This window comes from Tachypleus tridentatus, chromosome 10 (genome assembly GCF_004210375.1).
Source record: "Tachypleus tridentatus isolate NWPU-2018 chromosome 10, ASM421037v1, whole genome shotgun sequence".
NCBI lineage: Eukaryota > Metazoa > Arthropoda > Merostomata > Xiphosura > Limulidae > Tachypleus > Tachypleus tridentatus.
In genome coordinates this window covers 53,152,932-53,176,682 of record NC_134834.1, presented here as the reverse complement: position 1 = coordinate 53,176,682, position 23,751 = coordinate 53,152,932, and the positions used below count along the sequence as shown (strand labels likewise).

At 34.1% G+C, this 23,751-nt stretch overlaps 1 protein-coding gene across 1 annotated transcript; it reads left to right on the top strand.

Annotated features, from left to right (window-relative positions):
- Window positions 1-1,244: 1,244 nt before the first annotated feature.
- LOC143229287 (interleukin-1 receptor-associated kinase 1-binding protein 1 homolog) lies at window positions 1,245-23,354 on the top strand. The gene is made up of 4 exons (XM_076461418.1): window positions 1,245-1,390; window positions 3,939-4,174; window positions 9,218-9,417; window positions 22,548-23,354. Exons 2-4 carry the CDS (start codon window positions 3,941-3,943, stop codon window positions 22,834-22,836), a joined length of 723 nt encoding a protein of 240 aa, XP_076317533.1. The 5' UTR covers window positions 1,245-1,390; window positions 3,939-3,940; the 3' UTR covers window positions 22,837-23,354.
- Window positions 23,355-23,751: the final 397 nt, after the last annotated feature.

Genomic DNA, 23,751 nt, shown 5'->3' with positions numbered 1-23,751 from the left:
AGAAACAAACTGACTAAAACAGATTTTCTGTTACTTTCCAAAATCACTAGCCGTCAACAGTTGAAATAATCGTAAATATTCTTCACGTACTAGTTGGGTTTGCGGTAGAAATTTATCAATTGATAAATCATTGAGATTTGTACAAATGTTTTGATTGAACAACATCAATTAAGTAAATAGCATAAAATAAATATATTTCCAGTTATATAATAATATAACCTTAATAATATATGCTAAATCAAACGTCAAGAAGGAGAAACTGGTGAAATAAAAGTAGAGAATGAAATAAAACAAAGAGAAACTACGTGGTTGGCGTGAGTTGTTAAGCCTTGTACACTGTATAAATATGTATCTAATAGCGAAAATCTTGTAAATACTGTACAGACGAAATAGGTTGATAGGTGTTTTAATTCTTTATTTAATGTAAATACCTTTGCCCAAGACTGATTCTTCAGACGTTAATAATATTTCTAAATATAATGTCAAAATAGAGTTACAATTAATTTTTCTTAATAACAAATAAAAATTATAAAGGACAAAACCATGTACGAACTCCATGAATTGTGTGATGGTTAGAATAATTTTATAAAACTTCCTTCTTATGCTTTTCGCTCTATTTCGCTGTTAAAATAAAACCAAAACATTTTATAAGATGGAAGAATTAGAAATTCTCCATTGCAAAAAGTGTACAAATGTTAACTCAATGGAATTTTGCGTGTTGATTGATCGTGAATTTATCATAAATGAATCAGCTCTCTTCCACACAGTTTCTTTCCAATTTGAGGTTTAATTTCAAAGGTATTTGGAACTCTTTATACAAATGTTAGGTTGTCATATCTACAGTTCATGTTAATATTAACTTTGAAGAACTTACTTCTAATTTAATCGTGATTTCCTTTTCGGCTTGTTAGTATTTACATATGTCTGAAATAAATTAATGTATTTATCTAATTATTCTGGAATAAGACATCCACGTAATAACAGTACTCACCTCAAGGGTAGCATATAACACTAATACATGTGTGTATATATATATATTTGTGCATTTAGAGAAGAATGGTGTATCGTAAAAGAAATACATAAGCCTTTAGTACAAATGATTTATGATATATGTAAGGAAAACTCGAACACGTATATTAAAACATTTGTTAACGAAACTTCTGGTGGACAGGGCACTGATAGACCATTATGTACCTTTGTGAGTAATTCCAAAACAAACAAATCATCCACATTATCTCTCACAAGAACTCAAAAACTGTTTTATAAGCTCCCATTTCGCAACAGTAGGTGTCAGGACATGTTCAGATACTATGAAACTGTTAGCAACGAAATGGTACTGTGGGTTAGTGGTAAAATAACAAACAAAAAAACAAGTTTTGCCCTAGCAAAGGTATTGTGTTAAACAATATATTAATATTATATGTCGCTGAATTATATTCTTACCTTTACTTTCCAAATGGTTATACATATTAAATTTAAAATTTGTAACTTCGAATTCAGTGCTTTTACATAGTGTTTTGGAACGACATGGGATATTGCCGGCAGTATTGATCTATCTCGCGCTACTGTTTCATCCTCTAAACTAAATTAAAATAATTAAAAATATAAGTAAAAAAAAAACTAAAGCTAACCCTTATCATTCAAAGTGACTGGAAACTTGAAATTTTGAACGACTACCGTTAAAGTTTAAACTTGAGACTATCTTCATTCAAAATAAATACTTTTAAACAATTTGAATGTTTAAGGAATAGATAAAAAACTATAAAGTTAAGTAGATACAAAGTTAGTTTCATAATAATTGAAGGTAAAAGAGTTAGCATTTTTTCTTTAGACTTTAGGATGACGTGATAAGTGGTAAAATTGTACCTTAAACTTTAATGAGGATCCCCAGAGTAGAGTTCGTTTTGAAACGACTTAAAAATTAAAATTTCTAACTGCTAAAATTACAGCATCATAATTTTGATTTAATAATAATATCGAATTTGCTACGAACCTTTCTAGAACAATGAAAACTTCTAATTATAACAATTTGTTAGAATATTAGTGCAAAAAATGCTTAGTTTTTTGTTTATTCCTTTACTTTTACTCAGTTTTAGTAACATAACTTGAATAATTTGCCATAAATATTTCTATAAGCTTACTTAAAAGCCCCCAATGCTCAAAACCTGCTCTCACTTGTAACATATTTTAAACAGTTCTCACTGGTGTCATTTTGTTCTTCCTAAAAACCATTTATTCACTAATACTAAATTAGATTGAGCTCTTTCTACCATTAATTCAATTCTATACATCAAATTATTTAACCTGAAAACGTAAATAGATTTCAGTGATCTCCTTTCTAGATCTTGTACTCTTTTGATATTTAAAATAATTTCTAAATTAATTATTATTTTTTATTCCTAAAGCAGTAGTAATCCTTTGTGTTTGCTATTTAATTCTGCCATTACTCGTATCAGTTGCTTTAGTATTTGTGTCTGTTGGGCAAGAGTAGTAATAAATCAGTTTCAGACAAAACAGAATTACTGAGTGTTGGTAAAGCTCAAACATTTTCTGACTGTTGCAATCAAAATACAAATTGAGTTCTTAATCTATTCATGTGCATTTCATATTTAAAGCAAGTAGCTGTTGCAACTTTATTTACAACTATATGCAGTTTTTGTCCATTTATAATTGAAACAATATAATTATATTGGAAAAGGTTGCTGAATGATATTTATTTAAGATAATTTGTGTCCTGAGATTTAAGAGATTTTGCCTTTTTTTCTGAACAGAAAATTTAAGAGGGAACTTGTTTAAAATGTACAAAATTATTAGAAGTTTGTACAATTCCACTATAAATAGTCTGAGTTGCAGAATGGAAAATCTGTATGTTCAAAGTTCAATACATAAATGGAGTAAGAGGTTTAAACTATGAAAGGAAGGGTGCTGTTATTTTGAATTTTATTTTCCAATATGAAGGACTATGCTTTAATTTTGATGCACATTGTTTGGCTGCATTTTTGGCTAGACTTAATTTAGTGTTGATGTTTCGGTTGACATTTGTTGAAAAGTAATATTAGTGGAAATTATGATCCTTTTGCTCCTTGTATTTTTCTTGTTCTTTTATCTTTAAATTTCATACTTTAAAGAATAATAGGTTTCTCAAATGTATTTCTAACAAGATATTAGTGCTTTTTGTTTTTTTAAATTTATATCTAATAAAGATTTGGTGAGCAAATAAAACCAAAGTTTCAATAAAACATTTCGTTGAGAAATGAAATAAAATCACATGATTAAACAACATAATGTCTTCTACATAACTGATATCACCTGAATGAGAAATATGTAAATTTTAATTAATAAAATATACTCTGGTGTAGAACTATCTCTGAGGTACTATTTATAGTATTATTTCTATAACTTAAATAACAGTGTTATTCAAGTGACAAAAGAATACCTTTAATTATATTCATATGAACCTTCTACAGTTAAAACATTGTATGATGATAATGAGATTTTGATAATAGTTTTTATTAATGTAGTACTCAGGAATTGTGTTGTTTATTTTGTTCCAAGTTTATTCATTTAATTTATGCACAGAATTAATTGACAAGAATGTTATTTTTATAATGCATTAATCTCTAGTATGTTTATTTTAGTTCAGAATAAAATGGCACGGAGGTTTGTCTGTGAACTTGCAACTTTAGAAACTGGGTTTCAATACTCGTTGGTAGAGCACAGATAGTCCACTGTTTAGTTTTGTGCTTAACTTCATACAGACAAACAAAATTAAAGCTAATTCCAAAGCATTGATACTCTGTTTAATTTGTACCTTTCAATGCTACAGGTATATTGTTTTTTCAACACGTGTCTTGAAAAGAATCTGTTGATGTGTCACATTACACAAATAGACAGTTGAAGTGAAACGTAGCACGTGTATGATTTTTGTTTTCACCCAGTGATGCCAATGGAATGCACTCCTGTGTGTTTGGACAAGCAAGCATCTGAAACATTTCTTTCACTACAAAACAATATCATTCAAGTATGTGGAGTTGGTGAAGTGGAGATTCCTCCTGATCGTGGGTTATTACGTGTTACAGTAACAAGTACCAAAAGTACTTCAGAAGAAGCAGTGAATAGTGTTGAAAGAAGATTTGAATATATTCTACATACATTAAGAACACATGGGGCTGAGGTAATTGAACATTTCAAACATAATTTTCATATAACTATTTATGTTATTTTAATGAGTATGTAGTTTTCTCTCTAATATTGCCATACAATATAAAATAATTTAAGAACAGATGAATAAAAGGTAGAACAATTATAAACTGTGATGTAAGATATTATTTAGTAGGTTCCTTACATATCATACACTTTTATCATTTATTCATGTTGCTTTAAAATTTGGTAAGAAACGTAATTCTAAAGGACATGTGTTAAAGTGCTATGCAAGTGTAGTATCAAAATAAACTACAAAAATAAATCTATTTTACATTAATACTATACTGAATTTTTAACTACAATTATATCAAATATATTTTTTAAAATTAAGTGTTCATTCCCATAAGGTTATTCAAAAACATGTTGGTTACTTTTACTAAAAATTAAATTGAAATAGAAACCCTCATAACCCAAGTGCTTTGGAAAGGTGAACCTTTCTTCTTCAGGGGCAATCTGGGAAGAAGAAAGGTCCACCTTTAGAAAACACTCTGGTTATAAGGGTTTCTATTTAAGTTTTACACAGTTTTAATGTTGATAACAGTGTCATAATGATTACTTAATAAAGTGGCATGTGTAGCATCTTTATATTTGGTTCATGGTGAATTCCAAAATATGCATTATTAAAATAACACCACAGTAGTACTTGTGGTTGATGGAATATGTTACATTGCTGTCAAAGAACGTATACAGGTATAATGTGATTAACCATTTTTTTTTCAGACTAAGGTGATGTGATTAATATCATATCTTCTTAGAATTTCAATGTTTTTATTGATCAGTAAGTTACATTTATATATCTGGTCAATTTTAGTTTGATTGATTTTCTGTAATATATTTCTATTGAAACTTTATTTTGCCAATTGCAGTAGGTACCACTTAAAAAGCACAGTATAAACTTAGAGGTTTATTAGTAACTTAAAACCTGACCTTCCAAGATAATGTCAGGTCAGGCTAGGTTACAGTATTTTTGCCAACAATATTCTTTGTTGAAATTAGTTTATAATCTATAAATATAGTTTGTTTTCATGAAATTATAATATTCATGTGAAGTGTTTGAATATGATAAACAGTAATATTCAATAAATAATGATTTGAGTTAATAGAATATACTGCCACTGTTACTGTGCTCTGTAAACCCCAAAAGATTTGCCTAATGTCTTTTTATAGGAAAAAATTGCCAGAACATTTTTCTCAATAGGAATAAATTTTCAAAAATGTAAAAGAGTGTCTAAAGGCAGGTCTTGTGTTTTTTTCTTGTGTCTTCTAAGCTTCATACCAAATTCTGTTGTGTTCTATGGTATAACTACACGTATTCACATACTCACAAAACATACTATACTTTTACATCAGTTTGTTTTACTCAACATTATAAATATTTAAACCTTGCTTGTACAGATCACACCGAATTTTAACTTCACAGCTTATGGTTGAACAGGCTTGTATTCAGAAAGAGGAGAGTCATGACAGGAACAAGACTTAGGATTCCCAATCAAAATTTATGTATTGGGATATTCTAAAAATATCTGTGTTGTTTTAAACCTTAGAGCTGTATAGAAATGTTTGAACTTTTTTTTTTCATTTTTCTTTATGAATTACACTAAATGTTACAAGATAATAAAATATAAAATTTAAGATATATTTCTGAGTAAAAAATGATTGAAATAGAATTGGAATTATTATTCTCACTTAATTTTTGAAAAATTTGCAATGCAGATTGTGATGGAGTTTAAACAATTTGGAGTCAAAAGACACAACAGTACAAAGACTGAAACCTTTGTTGTTCCTCAATAAAAGAACTTAATGCAGTGGAATGTTTTTAACAGTATTGGATTCCAAAATTATATCCAAGCTAATTTGGAGCACACACATTTGTAAAGTGAAAACTATGGTTCATTGTAATGAAGTTGGACATGTCAACTATTAGGTTGAGGAATAATTCGTGAGCGTTTTTAAATAATTTCATTCAAGCATTACATGCAAGACTATACAATACTTCAATGCATGAACACATTACACCCAAAACATTTATTATGATACTTTATTTCATGTAATACCTAGGTATATAGTATGCATTGTTTTAAACGAAATTGCAAGAAATTAAATGCGAAAAGCAGATGGTGTCAAATGCTCGATTTTGTCCACTTGACATTCCATTTAATGAGCTGAAAATGAAAGCAAAAATTAAAGACATATGAAAATCAAACACACCATCTATTAGAGCAAAAAATTATCTACCAAATGACATGAAATATTTTGTGAAAGCATTTCATTTATGAATATATTTTTTTTAACTTGAAAAAATGCTCACGAATTATTCCTCAACCCAATAGTATTATGAATTTTACAAAAACTCATAAGTCAAAATTTGTCAAATATCTAGCCACACTTTGAAATAACAACAGTTGAATAAAGTGAATTAATATTAATTTTATTTAGCCATTTATTTGTCATGTCTCATGATGTAGTCTTAATATGTCAAAGTTAAAGTGGTCAGAATTTAAGACTGATTGAATCCATCTGTGTAAGCGGTATTTGTGAAAAGTAACAAGTAAATTTCTCAATCTCTAAGAATTAATGTATTTGTAAGGTATGCTTCTGATCAGTATTATGGGCAATACAGACTCATTTTTCAGACATTCTTATGCCATACTCTGTGATATTGCTTACTGAGCAAAGTTTGAAACTTGATGTTCAAGGAGGTTACAGGGTTATTCTATGGGATTTAGATTTAGGAGTTCTTACTGGTTAGCCTATGTCCTTTATGGTTTTTTTTTATTTCAGGTAATCAATCACAATCCTGGGAGTACAAAAGTAGTCATTATTGTACATCTTAATAATAGAAAAACTAGTTTCTCCAACATGAAGACTTCTGGCTGTTTGTTCCATTTGCTGTGGGTTTTTTTTCCCCTAACTGCTACACACAGTTTTGTGCTATTTTATGGTTAGTCATTATCATTCATTAGGAGAAAATGTATTCTGGTTATAATTGTGAAACATTAAAAAAGTTCAAAATATATGTAATAAAATGGTAAATTAGCCTCTTCAGAAGCAAAATAAGAGCTGTACATCTGGTATTACTGAAACTTGCCCACATCATAAATAAGTCATCACCAGAACAGTCATATTCAAAAGTGATGACGAGAAAACTCATTTGTAGAGGAAATATATATGTAAAAACGGCTGGTTTGGGTTGAGAAAATTTTTATGTAGGGGAGAGAACATATCAACCTTCTTCGGTCATCGTCAAGTTCACAAAGAAAGAAAGAGGTAACTGACCGATAGCTGACCGCATGTTTGAAAAGGGTTGTGTAACTGAGTGTAGGAATGTAGAGGGCATGCTTAGATGTTTGATTATATTTATTAATATAGGCATAAATGTGTTTCTTTGTATTGGTTTATTTTGGGCTTGAGTTTTACAAGTAAGGCTTCTTTAATTTTGAGTTTGTTTATGTTTGTTTCTTTATTTAGTATTTGGGTATTTTCTATGGTTATGTTGTGTTTATTTGATTTACAGTGTTTGATAATGTGTGAAGGTGACTTTTGTGTTCTTTGAATCTAGTTTCCATTTTCCTACTTGGTTCTCCAATATAGAAGTCGTGGCAGTTATCACATTGTATTTTATAAATAATGTTGGTGTTGTGTTTGTCAGTGTAGTTTTTACACAGTACAGACCTTAGTTTTGTGCCTGGTTTTTGAATAAATTTGGTATTAACAGGAATGTCATATTTTGTTGCTAGTTTTTGCCAAATTTTATTTTTCTGCTGATATCGGGAATATATGGTATGCAGCAGTATATGGTTTCGTGATATTTTGATTCGTGAGATATATTTACTTTTGTTGGTTGATTTTGCTTTCTCTCTAGGTGTGTGCGTATAATATTTTTTACGGTTTGTGGAGGAAACTTACTGATGTTGATGAAGTATTGTTTTATTTTGTCTAATTCGTCATTAATTTTATCTGGTGAGCATAGTTTTATGGCTGTGTTTATTTGATTTCTTAGTATGTTGAGTGTTTGTTTTATTTCATATGCTGTGTCCCAAGGAATGTATAGTCTAGTATGGGTGATTTTTTGGTGGATTTCTGTTTTAAATTGTGTATTGGTTCTTATAATTTTGAGGTTAAGAAATTATATTTGATTGCTTTCTTCCTGTTCACATGTGAATTTAATGTTGGGATGTATAGAGTTAATGTGATTAAAAAAATTAAGTGTGTGTTCTGTAGATGTGAATCCCACAATCATGTCATCTACGTATCTGTACCATTATAGTGGTGGATGCAATGCTGTGTTAATTGCTTGTGTTTCAACTTGTGTCTCAAAAATGTTGGCTAGAACTGGTGATACTGGGATGTCATATTTAACAATATTGTACTGACCATACTATTCTTATCTTGACTTTCCAGCCATGAATTTGTCATTGGTAGAGATATGAATCCATGACCAATCTGTGAAGAGTAGAGGTGCATATGGCATTGTTACAGCTTCTGGTGACTATAGTAAAACCAAATGTACTTTGCCATTAGCTGTGAGGGTGAAGCAGATCTTCTTTATATTAAGCCTTAGATAATCACTTTGTTTGAAATTAATATTATGTCTATTAGTAGTAAAGTGTTAATTCCTAATGACCATATAGAAGTAATGATGATGAAATAGTGTAGTTGACTTTCTAAGGCTTTGTATGTTTAATGCTAAAACCAGTTTTCTTGTATGCCTGCCATTCCATTATGGATCTGACAAGAATGAGTTGCCATTTGTCTGTCTCTGCATTTATCTCATTCTAACACCAGAACAATTCCAAGACACTGAACTTCTGTTAAAAGCCACTGCCCATCATCATAAATTTGTTTCAAAGTGTTTATAAATATCACCAAAATCAAGACAACTTTAATAGGATTCATTTGTTTTTGACACTTAATTGTTACTATGTCACCATATGTTTGGTCAAATAACTTTAAATTTGTGTTCTTATTTTCCAGTGCTATAATAATCTATTCATAATATAATTATGTGGGTTAGGAAGAAAAGAACACAGTCACTCGTCACTTAATACGCCAAAGTCCAGACAGTTATATCATGCAAGCAGATGTAGAGGCATCTTTTAGAAGAATTGAAGATTGTCAGACTGCTGCAGTAAAACTAGTCCAAAAACTGGACTCAACTGTCCATGTGGGCAAACCGGAGTTTTATCATAGCTCTCCTGCTAGAGAAACAGCTAGGTGAGTAGAAGAGAAGTTAAAAAGCACTGAAAATATTGTCTTGCAGAATATATATATGTAGAAATTATTTAAATCATTGAGATGGAAGAGTATCAAGCTTGTTAGCAATGAATTGGTTATTCTTATTTTACATGAAAGAAAAAACATAAAAATTCACGGGTGTCATATATCAATATCTGAAATATGTCACGTATAGAGTTTGATAAGTATTATTTCCTTACATTCCAATGTGACAAAAATCATATTAAAGTATTTAAGATAATGCAAAAACAATTGCACGTTATAAATTTTTATATGGTACTCACCAATTTCCTTATAATTCATGCCACAAACCTTCTTCACCCCCACACTATTGAAGTCGAGAATTCTAACATTTATTTCATGCAAATCATCATGCATCATCTCTACAATTAAGAGAGCACCACCATAACGTGAAATGTGACACCATCTGTGTGCCACAGTTGAACCATTACTTTTCATCTGGCATTCCTCAAGTTCAGACATTTTTCTTTTGTTCCAGTTCTGCTCGGAGTAGTTTACCTCAGTTTAGCTTGCACTTCATTTATTTTCAAATAGTTTTCACTTTCATTTTGAAAGTATTTATTTACCCATGTTTTGTTTCCAAATATTTTGCTTGCTTATTTGATGTCAAGCATATACTTCAAGCTCACGCTACCACTTCAGGTCCATCTAATTTGTCTGAAATCATACTTCAGGATGTAGCTGAGGGTGACTTATCAGCATTTATTTCCAAGTAGATCAAGCATTATATGGAGACAACATTTATCTCCACCATTGCTCCTCTTCCTCCTTAGCCTTTCACTCTTGGCCACGTTGATGAGAATTTTGTTTGTTTGGTCCCCCACGTGGAGCTCTGTATGCCTTCCTGAGGATACTGTTTGGCCCACATTAGCTTTTTCAGATTTTATTTCTCAGGTATGTGATGTCTATTGCAACTATTTCTTATGAATAACTCAGGTCTTTCCCTTTTTCATGATCCTGCCTCCCAACATTATTTAGTTTTCCTCCTTTTTCTGATATTCAGTTTACTACTGAGCATTTTACTTTCCAGTTAGGTGATGGCATGGGATTTGCATGAATCCACTCTCCCTCATCATTGGGCAGCCTGTCCTTGTTTGGACCAACTTCCCATTCATCTAACAAATGCCCAGTTTCCCACTCTTCATTTTACCATAATGACTCTGCAGTACCTCATCTTTATCCATCTCCTGTCAGAGGCTCTTCACAAGGATTTTCTGGAGACATCCTCTTACTTTCATATTGGTTTACCTGTCATCTTAATCTCTGGCCTTGGTGTGTTTTTTCTGGAGACATCCTCTTACTTTCATATTGGTTTACCTGTCATCTTAATCTCTGGCCTTGGTGTGTTTTTAGAGTGTTTTTCTTATAGCAAAGCCACATCAGGCTATCTGCTCAGCCCACCGAGGGGAATAGAACCCCTGATTTTAGCGTTGTAATCCGGAGACATACCGCTGTACTAGCGGGGGGCCTGGCCTTGGTAAATACCCAGTAGGTTTAGGTCCAGTGACAGCCTTTGTGGTTTAAGGGGTTTAATCCCCACTTGTTTGTGGTTCCTAAAAAACTGGGGACTGGAGGCTAATCATCATACTGTCTCATTTCAGTCAATACATTTGTGTCTGATGCTTTACCATTAAATTCCACCTTACTCTTATTTGGCCTAGTTATCAACCTCTAATTTCAATCAGTATGTTCAGGACCCATGCTTTACCGTTACTCTTTTTTGTGTTTTTCTCAGAGTCCTTGGATTATCAAGATGGACATCTCCAGTGCTTATCTACATATTCCCATCTCTGAGCATTCTCATCCTTATCTTCAATTTGTCTATTGTTAGATTGTGTAATAATTTCACACCCTATCCTTTAGGCTGGCTTTGGTACTGTACATATTTTGTCAAATGGTGCTAACCTTTGCTCTGTGTCTTCAAGCCCTGGGGTTGTGTTTTCTCTTTTAAATGGATGTCTGGTTTCTTCTCACTTATTCTGAACAGCAGTAAGCCTGTTATACTCATCAGCTCTTTATAAAAAACAGCTTAGATGGGCTGGTTGACAAATCAGAGAAGACCTTCCTATGTTTTATTCAATATTTGTGCATTTGGGTGTTTTCTCCAATACTCATCTCAGTTGGGTCCTACCTTCTCAACTCCAGCTTTTTTCTGTGGAATTAACTGTTTCAGCACTCTTTTGGGATGTGGTTTTTTAATAACTCCTCTCATATCCCTCATTCAGGCTTATGTGTAGTCCCTTCACTGGGTTCTCCACGATAAATGGAATCTTGCTTAGGATCCCTTGGATTAATCCATCATCTTTTCTTCCTATATTATGGACAATCTCTAATGGTGTTTGTACAATGTTCATATTTCAGAATGCATTATGCTTCATCCACCATGACCAGGTTTACATGTGTCAGCAGATGCATCTCTTCAGAACTAGAGTGTATGGGTTGACCATCAAGTGGCTTTGGGTTGTTGGTCTGTGGAAATTCATTAATATCAACATCCTTAAACTCTTTGATCATTTTCCACTCTGACATCTCAACAGTGAGGGGTCATATCAATCAGCAAGGAGGCACCAGGTTGAGATCCCTGTGTTATCTCAACAGTCATCACATTCATTTGATAGTGTGTCACATAACAGGTACTTTCAACCTTGTGGTGGATCATCTTTTCCAACCAGACCAGTTTTAACCAGTGGAGCGGTCCATTCATCCCCTTGTTTTTTGTAGCTTTGCAATCGATGAGATATTCTTCATGTCAATGCATTTGCCACCTTCTTCAGTCACAAGTTATGTTTGTTTTGGCCCCCTGTTCCTTGTTCTTGAGCTTTAGTTATGGATACCTTCAGCCAGGATTGGTAAAAAATTTCCTTTATGCATATCTTTTTATCCTATTACTTCATCAGGTAGTCTCTCTCATCTGTACTACTCTGTCCAATGTACTTCTGATTGCTTCTTACTGTTCTGCTGAACAGTTTTCTCACTTACTTCAGTTACAGTTGTTCCTTCCCACTTCCCTTATTCCTTAACCTCCTCCCTTGGTGTGGATTGCTGTATGTGGTGAGGGGACCTCCCAGGGAAGTTTCTATTCTTTCAGTTTACCTCCTCTGGAATCTAAACATCCACCCATGTGTTTGCTGTGCGTGGTGACCCATGAAGGGGAGGAGAGGATCCTGGTGGTTGATGGGTCCAAACCTAACACACCACTTTGGCCTTCAATCCTGTAGATGGGAAGCCTTGGGGTAGCCCCCTAGAGTCAATCAGCTGGGCCAATTCAGCTAAGGTTAACCAAGTACCAATGTTGGATGTACTCAACAGGTGTTGTGGACATTTTATCTGATGCTGGTATTTGGGTATTGTGCTCATGAAACCCTGGTGTTGCTGCAGTGTCCTTGTTTGACATTGTAGTGTGTCCCCTCATAGGGCTACATGGTGGGTGGGGTCAGTGGCCACCAAAAATTCATTTTTTATCATGGATTCTTCAAATAAAAACTTAAATAAAATAGCTAAAAACAGTCCAAAGATAAGCGTCCATGTCTTGAACATTCTGAGCAGCAATCTTCAACATCTGTAACTCCTGTACCTTGTTTTCTTATACTACATTCTCTTTCAGACAAACCTTTAAGGCAAATGTCTCCCTTTTTCATTCAGAAGGGACTAGAGATACTTTTTGGCTCTCCAAAGTCAGTAAAGAAGCTTTGCTCTGGTGCCATATTGGTGGAAACATTCATATCTCAACATAGTGAACTCCTCTTACATTCAAAAGCAATTAGGGATATACCTATTGAAGTTATGCCTCATGCTACTTTGAATTCATCATGAGGAGTTATTGTTGAGAGGGATTTGAAGAACATTTTTGAGTTAGAGATTCTCGTTAGGTTTCTCTACCCAAGGAATTTCTGTATTGAGGCATATCTCCACTTGCAAAGATGGAATTGTGATGCTGACCAATGTCCTCATTTTAACATTTACATCACCACATCCACCTCCCACCATCAAGGTGGGTTATCTTAATTGCAGGGTACAGCCATACAATTCAAACATTCATAGATGTTTCCAATGTCAGCAGTTCGTTCACTCAAAGACATCATATTGTGGTTTTCTTTGATGTGTGCTTATTGTAGTGGCAAGGACCACAATGCTTATGAGTGTGAAACAGACCATCATTGCATCAGTTGCAATGGCTCTCACCCATTTTACTTTTGTTCTTGCCCTAAATGTTTGGAGGAAAAAGAGATGCAGTGTTTGAAGACAATTCAAAACATTACTTACACTGAGGCTCGAAAGTTGCTATCCACCATTTCATCTCGGACGTATGCTGCTGCAATTCACTTCACAACTACAGTGGGAATGCAGAAGAATCTCTCTGTGCCTCTGAAAGAATCATTCTCAAACCATATGAAAAGGCTTTTGACCTCCATGGTTAAAAAAGTTGATGAATCAATGTCAACACCCATCTCTGTCTGTAACATTCATTTCAGCAAACCCCAAGATCCACTTCCTTTGGTTCTAGATATGAACAATTCCTCAGGTACAACTTCTCCCACCCCAAGATGCAAAATGATCATTTGTTCATGTCCTCAGTTGCTGGAATCCTCTTCCAAAAACAAAGACCTGTACAATCAACCCAGGGCAGGATCCATGAAGGTCTCAGATAAAGACAATAAAGAAAAAAGATGTGGTCATAAACAGAAGGGCTTTCCACTCAATTTGCCTACACATAAATGAAAATGGCCACCTTGATACAATGGACCTGTCAAGGTTTACTTTCTAATCTGGATGACATCAAAGCACTCATTGCTTCCTACATCCTGTATGTCTTTCCTTACAGGAAACATTTCTAAAACTTGCTGATACAGTTACCTTTTGTCAGTTTTTTCTTTGTACAGAAATGACAGGCTGTATGATAGACAAGTCCATGGAAGGGTGACACTGTTGGTTAATCAGCATAAGCCCACTCTGTCTTTGCCACCCAATACACCCTTGGAGGCCATAGCCATCCGTGTTTTCTTGGGTCATACCATAACTGTTTGTTCTCTCTACCTCTCACCTGGAAAGACCTATGATCAATCAGACCTTGATGCTCTCATTGAACAGTTGTCATTTCCCTTTTTAATCCTGGGGACTTTAATGGACATCATCCCCTCTGTGGAAGTACTGAAATTGATGGGAGGGGTCATGCCATAGAGAGTATGCTCTCTGATCACAACCTTTCTCTTATCAATTCAGGTTCTTATACTTATTTTAATGTGCCTAGTCAGCCCTTTGCTGCTATTGATCTCTCAGTTTGCTCCCCTTCACTATTCTCCCACTTTTGATGGAGGATTGACAATAACCCATAAGGCAGTAATCATTTTCCTATGTAATAATTTTGAGACTGGCTATGGTTGGTGCCACCCTACCTGCATGCCCTGATGAAAACTGGATCAAGCAAACTGGCTCTCTTTCACTGCTCTTGCAGAACTTGATCCTGCCATCATCTGTAAACCATCAATAGATGACTGTGTGGCAGCAGTGACTGACTATTATATAGGCAGCTGCTCAGCGTATTCCTAAAATCTCAACATGTCTTCCACAATATCCTCATCCTTGGTGGAATCCTGCCTGCTACATGGCATGGAAGGCTCAAAAATGGGCCTAGGATACTTTTCACAGGTATCCCACACTCTTGAACCTCACCACTTTTCAGCAGGCCCATATCTTCTATCACCAGTTCCAAAGTCATAAGGGACAAGATTTGAAAGGTCAATGGGCAATATAATTCTGTCCTACTCTCGATCACACTCTCTGATGGCTAGGATGTAGCTGATATCCAGAGCATCTCCGATACTCTAGGTGAAAGCTTTTATCAGCTATCTAGCACTTCTATTTCATCCTCCACCTTCTTAGCCATTAAGACTTTCAAGCTGATTGTCTCTATGACTATAAACGTCCCTTTACACTGGTGGAATTCAAACTGACCCTTCATTGGTCTAGCAGTACATCAGTCGGAGCTGATGATGTATGCTACGAAATGCTGCGTCGTCTATCTCTTACTTCTCTTGATATTCTTCTGATTGTTTTTAACTGGATCTGGCAAGAGAATGTTTTTCCTGATGCCTGGTGTGGGCTATTGTCCTACCTTTCTCCAAGCCTGGGTAGGATCTCAAGATGCCTTCAATCTACCATCCAATTGCTTTGACGAGCTGTCTCTGTAAGACCTTAGAGAGGATGGTTAATGCTCATCTTATTTGGCTCATTGAGTCAAACAACCTGCTCTCTTTCCCCTCACCCCAGTGTGGGTCCCAATGACAGCGTCCACCACGGACCACCTGATTCGACTAGAAACGTCAGTCGGAGAAGCCTTTCTCCAACAACAACATCTTGTATCAGTATTCTTTGACATTGAGAAGACTTATGATACTACATGGAGGTATGGCATTTTGCAAGACCTCCATTTATATGGGTTACGTGGTCATTTGCCTATTTTTATGAAAAATTTTTTAATGCGCAGGCAATTCAAAGTTCATGTGGGCTTGACACTTTCCCATTCTTTTCTACAGGAACTTTGAGTCCTTCAGGGGTGTGTGTTGAGTGTCACACTTTTCAGTATAAAGATTAATGCCATCACTGAACAATTCCCTCTTACTGTTGCAAATGGGCTCCATGTCAGTGACTTTCACATTTCATGTCAGTTGTCGAACATGAGGTATATTGAGGGGCAGTTACAGACTGCCCTCAATCATTTACTGAAGTAGGCCACAGCAAACGGTTTTAACTTCTCTTTCTCTTAAACTGTTTGCATGCACTTTTGCTGCTGACAGGGTATTCACACTGATCCTGAATTCTGTATCGGTAAAGTTGTGCTACCTGTGGTCCCTGAAACAAAGTTCTTGAGGCTTATCTTTGATTGTAAACTGATCTTTTCTTCCACACATCAAGCAGCTAGCTATGGGTCAAATGTAGAAGAACACTGAACATCCTCCATGTCTACTCTTTTACCATTTGGGGAGTAGATTGATGTTCTATGCAAAAGATATATCGTACTCTTATATCAAAACTAGACTATGGGTCACTGGTCTATGGCTCTGCCAGGACCTTGGCCTTGAAAATGCTGGATCTTATTTATCATCAGGGACTTCAGATCTGCACTGGGACTTTCTGCACTTCCCCAATCCATAGCTCATACACAGTCTCATGAACCTCCTCTTCATCTTTGCCATTTGCAGCTGCCTTTACTGTGTGCTTCGAAACTTCAATCCTTACCACAGCATCTCACCTGGGTTGTGTTTTCCTTCCTCAGTGGGCCATGTTTCTTCAGAACAGACAATCTGCCATTGCTCCTTTTGGTCTTCGTATCCAGGCACAGTTGGATGAATTGGATCTGTCCTTGGACAACATTGCTGTATCCCACTGGTCAGCCCATTCCACCATGGCTTATTACAGTCCCAAATGTGACCTCTCTTTAAGTCATCTGAGAAAATTGGATACTCTTGGTTGGAAATACTGTCTGTTATTTGCCAAACATCTTTCAAACCATCCTTCCATTCATATTTATATGGATGGTTCAAAATCAGATGACTCTGTGGGCTTTGCCATGGTTTGTTGTTATTTGGTGGTTGTGTGCAGAATCTCCTCTGCAGTTTTTGTGTTCACTGCTGAACTGTATACCATTTCACTTGCCCTGGATCACATAGAAGCTAAGCAGTACTCAAATTACACTATTTATAGTGACTTGCTTAGTTCTCTTCTGGCTGTGGAATTGTTTCACATTTGTTCTCACTGATATTTAAAACTGTCTGGCCCATTTCTCTTTAACATCTCCTTCTATCCGGTTTTTTGGATACCAAGCCACATTAGTATTCACGGGAATGTGCTCGCCGACACAGCAGCTAAATCTGTCTGCTCTGGCACTATCACTGCTGTGCCTACTTTTTACATGGATTATAGTCTTGTATTCAAGGCTTGGATCCATGCCAGTTGACTTGGAGTGAACAACGTGAAAACAAGCTTTTCCAAATAAAACCCTCTATTGGAGTTTGGCTTTCTTGCTTCCATAAGGATTGGAAAGAGGAAGTTGTCCTAACTAAACTACACATTGGTCACAATTTTTTAACTCATTGTTTTCTTTTATCTGGGACTGATGCACTAATGTGTTGTCTGTGTAACACTCAGCTCACAATAAGACACATTTTACTGTCTTGCTGTCATTACGACTCTCAATGACAGCACCATTTTAAACATGTTTTGTTACAAGGTTTATCCGTAATGTTAGACAGTGTTATTGGTGATGGTGACACTGTCCATCTCTGAGATGTTTTTAGTTTTTTAAAGGCCATTAATCTTTTTAATGCTATTTAAGTTTTTAATTTATAAATTGTACCTTTTTTAATGTAATTCCCTTTTAAAAATCAAAGTACATTTAGTTCTACTTGAAATTAGTAAATAGCCATAATGTCAAATAACTTGAAAACAGGACTGGACAGGCCAACTTCACGTGTCTAACACTGATGTTTGAACAACCTGTTAGTCATCCTAGTGAGTTGTAATAATTAAAATTTTGCTACAAGTCTTTTAAAACTTGTATTACTTTCTGAAAAAAGCCATAAAGTCAAATAACTCAAAACCACAACTGGAAATGCCAACTTCAGGTCACTAACGCTGATTTTCTCACTTACCCGTTAGTCATCCTGGCAAGTTGTGACATTTACAATTATGCTACAGAAAGTCCTTTACAACTTGTATTACTGAAGTTTTTATCTTACTTCTGTAGACAATAAGCATAAAAATTGGATTTTTATGCTATTTATGTTTTTAATTCAAAAATTAAACTTTGTTTTGTTTTACCTTACTTTCTTTTTATGAATTTTAATAATATTACTTTAATTTTAACTTTTTATTGGATGTTTGGTGCAGATAGTCTGGTTGCTTTGTGCCATAAAACACCAAGCCAACCAACCAACCTTAGCCTCCTCCATCCCTCGCCTCATGTCCTCCGTTTTCATGCCTGGCTTTTGTTCATTCACTGGCAAGGAGATCTGATTTCTGACATTTGGTAGCATTCCTATTAGCTCATTCCAAGAGATTAAATTTGAAGCAGAGGACCCTGAAAGAAAAGAAAGCATTAATAAAGTCTTATGTAGTGTCTTAGCTGCACAGAAGTCTTAAGTATAGCTATAGGTTGTAGGTAATACTTTGAGGATACAGAAACTATCATGTGTTAGAGATAATAAGAGACAAACAACTGAAAAGTGGTTCATTTGTCCAATTGCAGAATTTCATCCAAAGACTGACCAAGATAAAAAGCAAGAGAAAATGTGACATTTTGGATTTAATTGGAGATAATAAGTCATAATGTACATTGGGAAGGGGACAAAAAGAAAAATGGAAAGTATGGGATAGAGCTACATAAAATCCAGATATCAAGAAGACTGAATACCCCTTCCCAAAAAGCTATGAAAAAAATGCAGAGATATCAGCAACCATTGGACAAGAAGCTGGCACCACTTTGAGTCAGGAGCTAAGTGCAAAAAACATTCCATTTCTGATTCAACATAATCTGGAGAATCAATAGCCTTGTGATATATGCTTTATAAATAAGTCCATCCTAGATCATACCACCCACAGATGGCATGGATGAAGCAGAAAAGAACAGCTGCCCATCTCTACCATGTCTAGATTGAATAAAGCAGTATGGTCTGCTTTCCATAATTGGGTTTTGTGACACACATTGCACTGTCTACTGTGTAGAAAGCATTTCATCCTCTTTTAATGATGCATACAACAGAGTGAGATGTCTAACTACGTTTCACCTTTTCTTATTGAACACTCTTATCCTACTCTTGCATGGATGTCAGGTACACCATGAGCTGGTTTAGGATATCTAGTGAACCAATCAACATAAGACCTCACACAGGTTTTGGGTTGTTCATCTTCTTCCCTCTGTATCATGGGTCATAGAAAGTATACATGGGGTGTTTCCATCTCTATCCTGAACATTCCCTCATTTTCTTTTGTGATGGTGATATTATTGACTGTTGAATGTTTCAAACCAATCTCATGATCATGGAAGTTTTGCATGAGATGGGCTTCTCTCAGATACTGAAATGACACATTCCTGGATCCCTGGTTTAATGCCACTTGTGTCATGCTGTGGAGTGGGTCATTTCCTCAGATCTTCAAATTTAGGGCTTGAAGGGAAAATGGTATGATTCTCATCTTACCTTTATGTGGATGTTGGAACCCAATAAAATGGTTTTGTACATAACTGACTTACTGAGTATTGTCCACTCTGCCCTAGCCATTCCATACCATGAGATGCATCCTCTTTTACCCACCTCTGTGGGATTGAGTTGTTTATTTATCTTATTTGAATCACTTTTCTGGATTATTTTCTCACATTCAGATGTGGTCCCTTCCTTTTCTGTCATGTGTGTTCATAATTGTTCATGGCAATAAGATACCTGGTTCAGAAGGAGTACAGTGCCCCTTCCTCAGATCTTATGATCTGTTTCTTTCCTATACAGAGCTATACTTTGAACACTTTTGGGGGCATGTCTGTTATTCCCTTACACTGGTCCCTCCTCCTTTTCAGTATGATATTCTAGCTAATCTTGTGAGAGGAGGGAAGTACCATATCAGAAGTTATAAGTTTCCTAAAGTAAATATGTTTCCAATAGGTACTTTCTTCTTCTTAAACCTCCCAACTTCTTCCCAACAATATTTCAGTACTTACATCTTTTTCCAAACTTCAAAGTGATGGTACAATAGTGATGCCTCATATGATGGTGGAAAAATGATGCATGGTGATTTGCATGCGAGATATCCTGTAATTTCTTATTATTTCAGTTTGGTGTGTGGAAGGCTTATGGTTATATGCTTTATTAAAAAGTTTACATGTAGAGGGCAGCACAAAATGGGACAAGCTAATGTTGTGAGTGGAGGAAATTACCTGTTGGAAATACATTTTCAGTTCAGAAAACATATAAAAAATATATGACTTTGATAAGATATTTTTTCATTTGTTAAGAAAAACATATTTTTCAGAAATGAGTATTATTTAATACCTAATATTTTAAAACTTTGCAAAATAATTTGCTTTATAGTAACAATTTGAAAAGTAAGATTAAAAATAATTGTCTACTAAATGGATACTTTAAGAAACTGATATGTTCCATAGTATTTTAAAAGGTTTTTGTTTTGTATGACATGTTATTTTCAGCATCATTTTTAATGTGCTGTATTATTTTTCATGAATAAAATTAAATATTTCTTTAACATGTGCATACTAAGAAGTTTTAGCCATCCTATGAATGGAAATGCTATGTCCCGTAACACAGTGATTGAAATGTTATATAGCAGCAGGAAGGCTAGACTTATATAACAATAGTTTAAACCTGGTACTGCAACCAAATGAGATTGTTTTTTTGTTCATTTAACTTTTGACGACAGATAAACAGAAAATTAATTTTCTTGCAATATCCTCTTTATTGTTTGTGTTAGTTACAATAAGTAATTGAATATATAGGCATTAAGAGGATTCTTGTAAAGTTACATAGCTTATTTAACCATTCATAACTCAAAAACTCTTCATCAGTGAGCTATGATTTTTGATAGATAACATAAGATGATGTTAAAAGTCTAGCATCAAAATGAAACCTCATCAGGAAACTCTAGTGCATTTTACATATCAGTGACAAAAGAACATTAACACATCAAGATATATTTTGCCAAATGAAGCGACTCCTTGTAGTTTCTCTCTGAATATTAAAATTTTTCTCATACAGTATTACTGCAACAAAGGCAATAATTCTGGCAAATCATTAATATAAAAATTTTAAAAACAGTTAGATGGAACCAACCAAGGGTAAGACTTAAGGAAAGCTTATAGACAAATTTCATCAGGGAGGATCAAGTGCACCTTGGAAAGTATTATCATTTGTAATCTTTAAAGAATAATTTTAAATGAAAGTTCTTCATACAAGATTGAGTCCACTCTTCTTTACGTGGACTTTCCATATGTATATTTTCCACTTAAATGACCTGGATAACCTTCATATCTCATCCATGTACTTTAGTTGTAGGGCTATCCCAAGTCTTCAGTTCCCTGTAATTGTTTCTGATACCTTGACTGATCTAAAAAAACTATAATATAACACTGAATAAAGTGCAGCAGTTGGAGGTCAGACAATACCATTTTGATGTTTCTCATACTCTCGTGAATGGAAACAGTGCTGGACATTATTCATAGTCACACTGACCATTGTGTGTAAACTGATCAATTCATATCTTCTTGTAGTAATGTTTCCAGCACTGGAGTCATCATTTCAAATATTTCATCTCTCTGTTTACTAGTTTTGAAACTATATATGTCACAGTATGCCAACTGACTTTAGCATAATTCTGTATTTAAATTGACACTAACTTTTTCACCTGTTAGAATAAGATATGTGTACTTGTATTTCATAAATTATGCTTTGAATATGCAAGCAACAGCAAATACACAAGGAAAATCCATTCAGATCTTAAAATGAGGCCTATTGGTTATGGCATTCAACTTTCAATCCTCAGATTTCAGATTCAAATTCTATCTATATGTCACAGTATGCCAACTGACTTTAGCATAATTCTGTATTTAAATTGACACTTTTTCACCTGTTAGAATAAGATATGTGTACTTGTATTTCATAAATTATGCTTTGAATATGCAAGCAACAGCAAATACACAAGGAAAATCCATTCAGATCTTAAAATGAGGCCTATTGGTTATGGCATTCAACTTTCAATCCTCAGATTTCAGATTCAAATTCTATCATTGAACATGCTTGCTCTTTCAACCATGGGGTTTTTATTATGTGATGGTAAACTCCAATACTCAGTTATAGTTGCCTAAAATTTGGTATTGTGTAGGGTTGACTACTCTTATCTATCACTTACAAATTAGGGGTGGCTGTTGCAGATAGCCCTGAAGTAACTTTAGAAAAATTCATTAAATAATCTTAAAATATTGCAAATTTTCTATTTGATATACATTTTTAATTTAAATAAATGTGATTATGAAGTTATTATGACCATTTTTCATGTTCTCCAAGATCTAATTCACTACTGTTTTGTTCCAGAAAGAAAGCTTTTTCTGAAGCTGTTTGTAATGCACAAGAAAAAGTATCTGATTTAGCTTCAGTGTTTGCAGTAAAAACTGGCGAGCCTTTGTTGATCCTTGAAGAGTACAGTGAAGTACATCCTTTCAGAGAAACTAGACAGTTAAAAGAAAGCAATGAAACAGTAAGTCCACTCAGACGCTCCTTACAAGAAGAGACCTATTTTGCCAAGAGCAAAATACTTGTAAAATTTGAAATTGGTACAAAAACTACTCAGGAATGTTATAAGAAAGCAGAGAAAAAAAATTAAGTGCACTTAGAGCATCAAGTCTTAAACCACAATATCTGAAAATATGCAATACTTAGCATATTGTTTTGAGTGTATAGTATGAAAAAAATATTGATTAGTGGATATGACTCTTAATGTTGTCTATTCATCAAAAGCTAGATATCCCTTTGTTTATTAATTTTTTCAAATGCATTAAAGTGTAAAAACATTTTTAGGTCATAAATATTTCATTATCACAAAATGTTCTTGAATTAATTGGACTGTACCTGATATAATCTGTCATTAGGGTGGCATGACTTTTAAATAATGATAACAGATACAGTAACCATCGGTTACTAATTAAAAAATAAATACATCCTTTCTGATATGTTATAGAAAAATGGAGGTTTAATTTCATTTTACTGGTTATCTGATGTTAGATTTCCATTTTTTGCTCTTTCTAAATGTAAGTAGTGTTTACATTATAGTTTGACATATAATTGAGTGTATCATTTGGAATATTTTTTCAAGTGAACCTAATAGAACCATGAGATCCACAGTGAAAGAAACAACATGTATTTTTTATTTGTAATTTAAGTCATACACCTAATATTTTAAAAGTACCAGCTAAACACCTGCAACATTTTCCATATAAATATGATACCATGAAAATTTAGAATGTGCCTTCTAAAAATTCATAGTGGAAACTTTCATGTAATTACATTTTGTAGATATAGATTTGTCAGAAACATTTTATCTTGTACAGTTATGTATTCTCATCCTGTGGGTTTTTCCATTATGCAACTTAGTAAAGCTCATATAAAAAGTAACTTCAGTGCTTATCATCAGAAAAAAAAATCAGTCCATTAATTTTATTCTTTTTTGAAAGATATCTTTTTAGAGTTCATAGTTTAAGATATTTTGAATAAAATTGTTTAATAAAAATACCAACAATTG

What these genes read in the sequence shown, in the direction of transcription:
- LOC143229287 (XM_076461418.1), top strand. Translation starts at nt 3,941, where the DNA reads ATGCCAATGGAATGCACTCCTGTGTGTTTGGACAAGCAAGCATCTGAA. An exon ending in TAAGAACACATGGGGCTGAG is followed by an intron (nt 4,175 to 9,217) that starts GTAATTGAACAT and finishes TATGTGGGTTAG; the next exon opens with GAAGAAAAGAACACAGTCAC. An exon ending in CCTGCTAGAGAAACAGCTAG is followed by an intron (nt 9,418 to 22,547) that starts GTGAGTAGAAGA and finishes GTTTTGTTCCAG; the next exon opens with AAAGAAAGCTTTTTCTGAAG.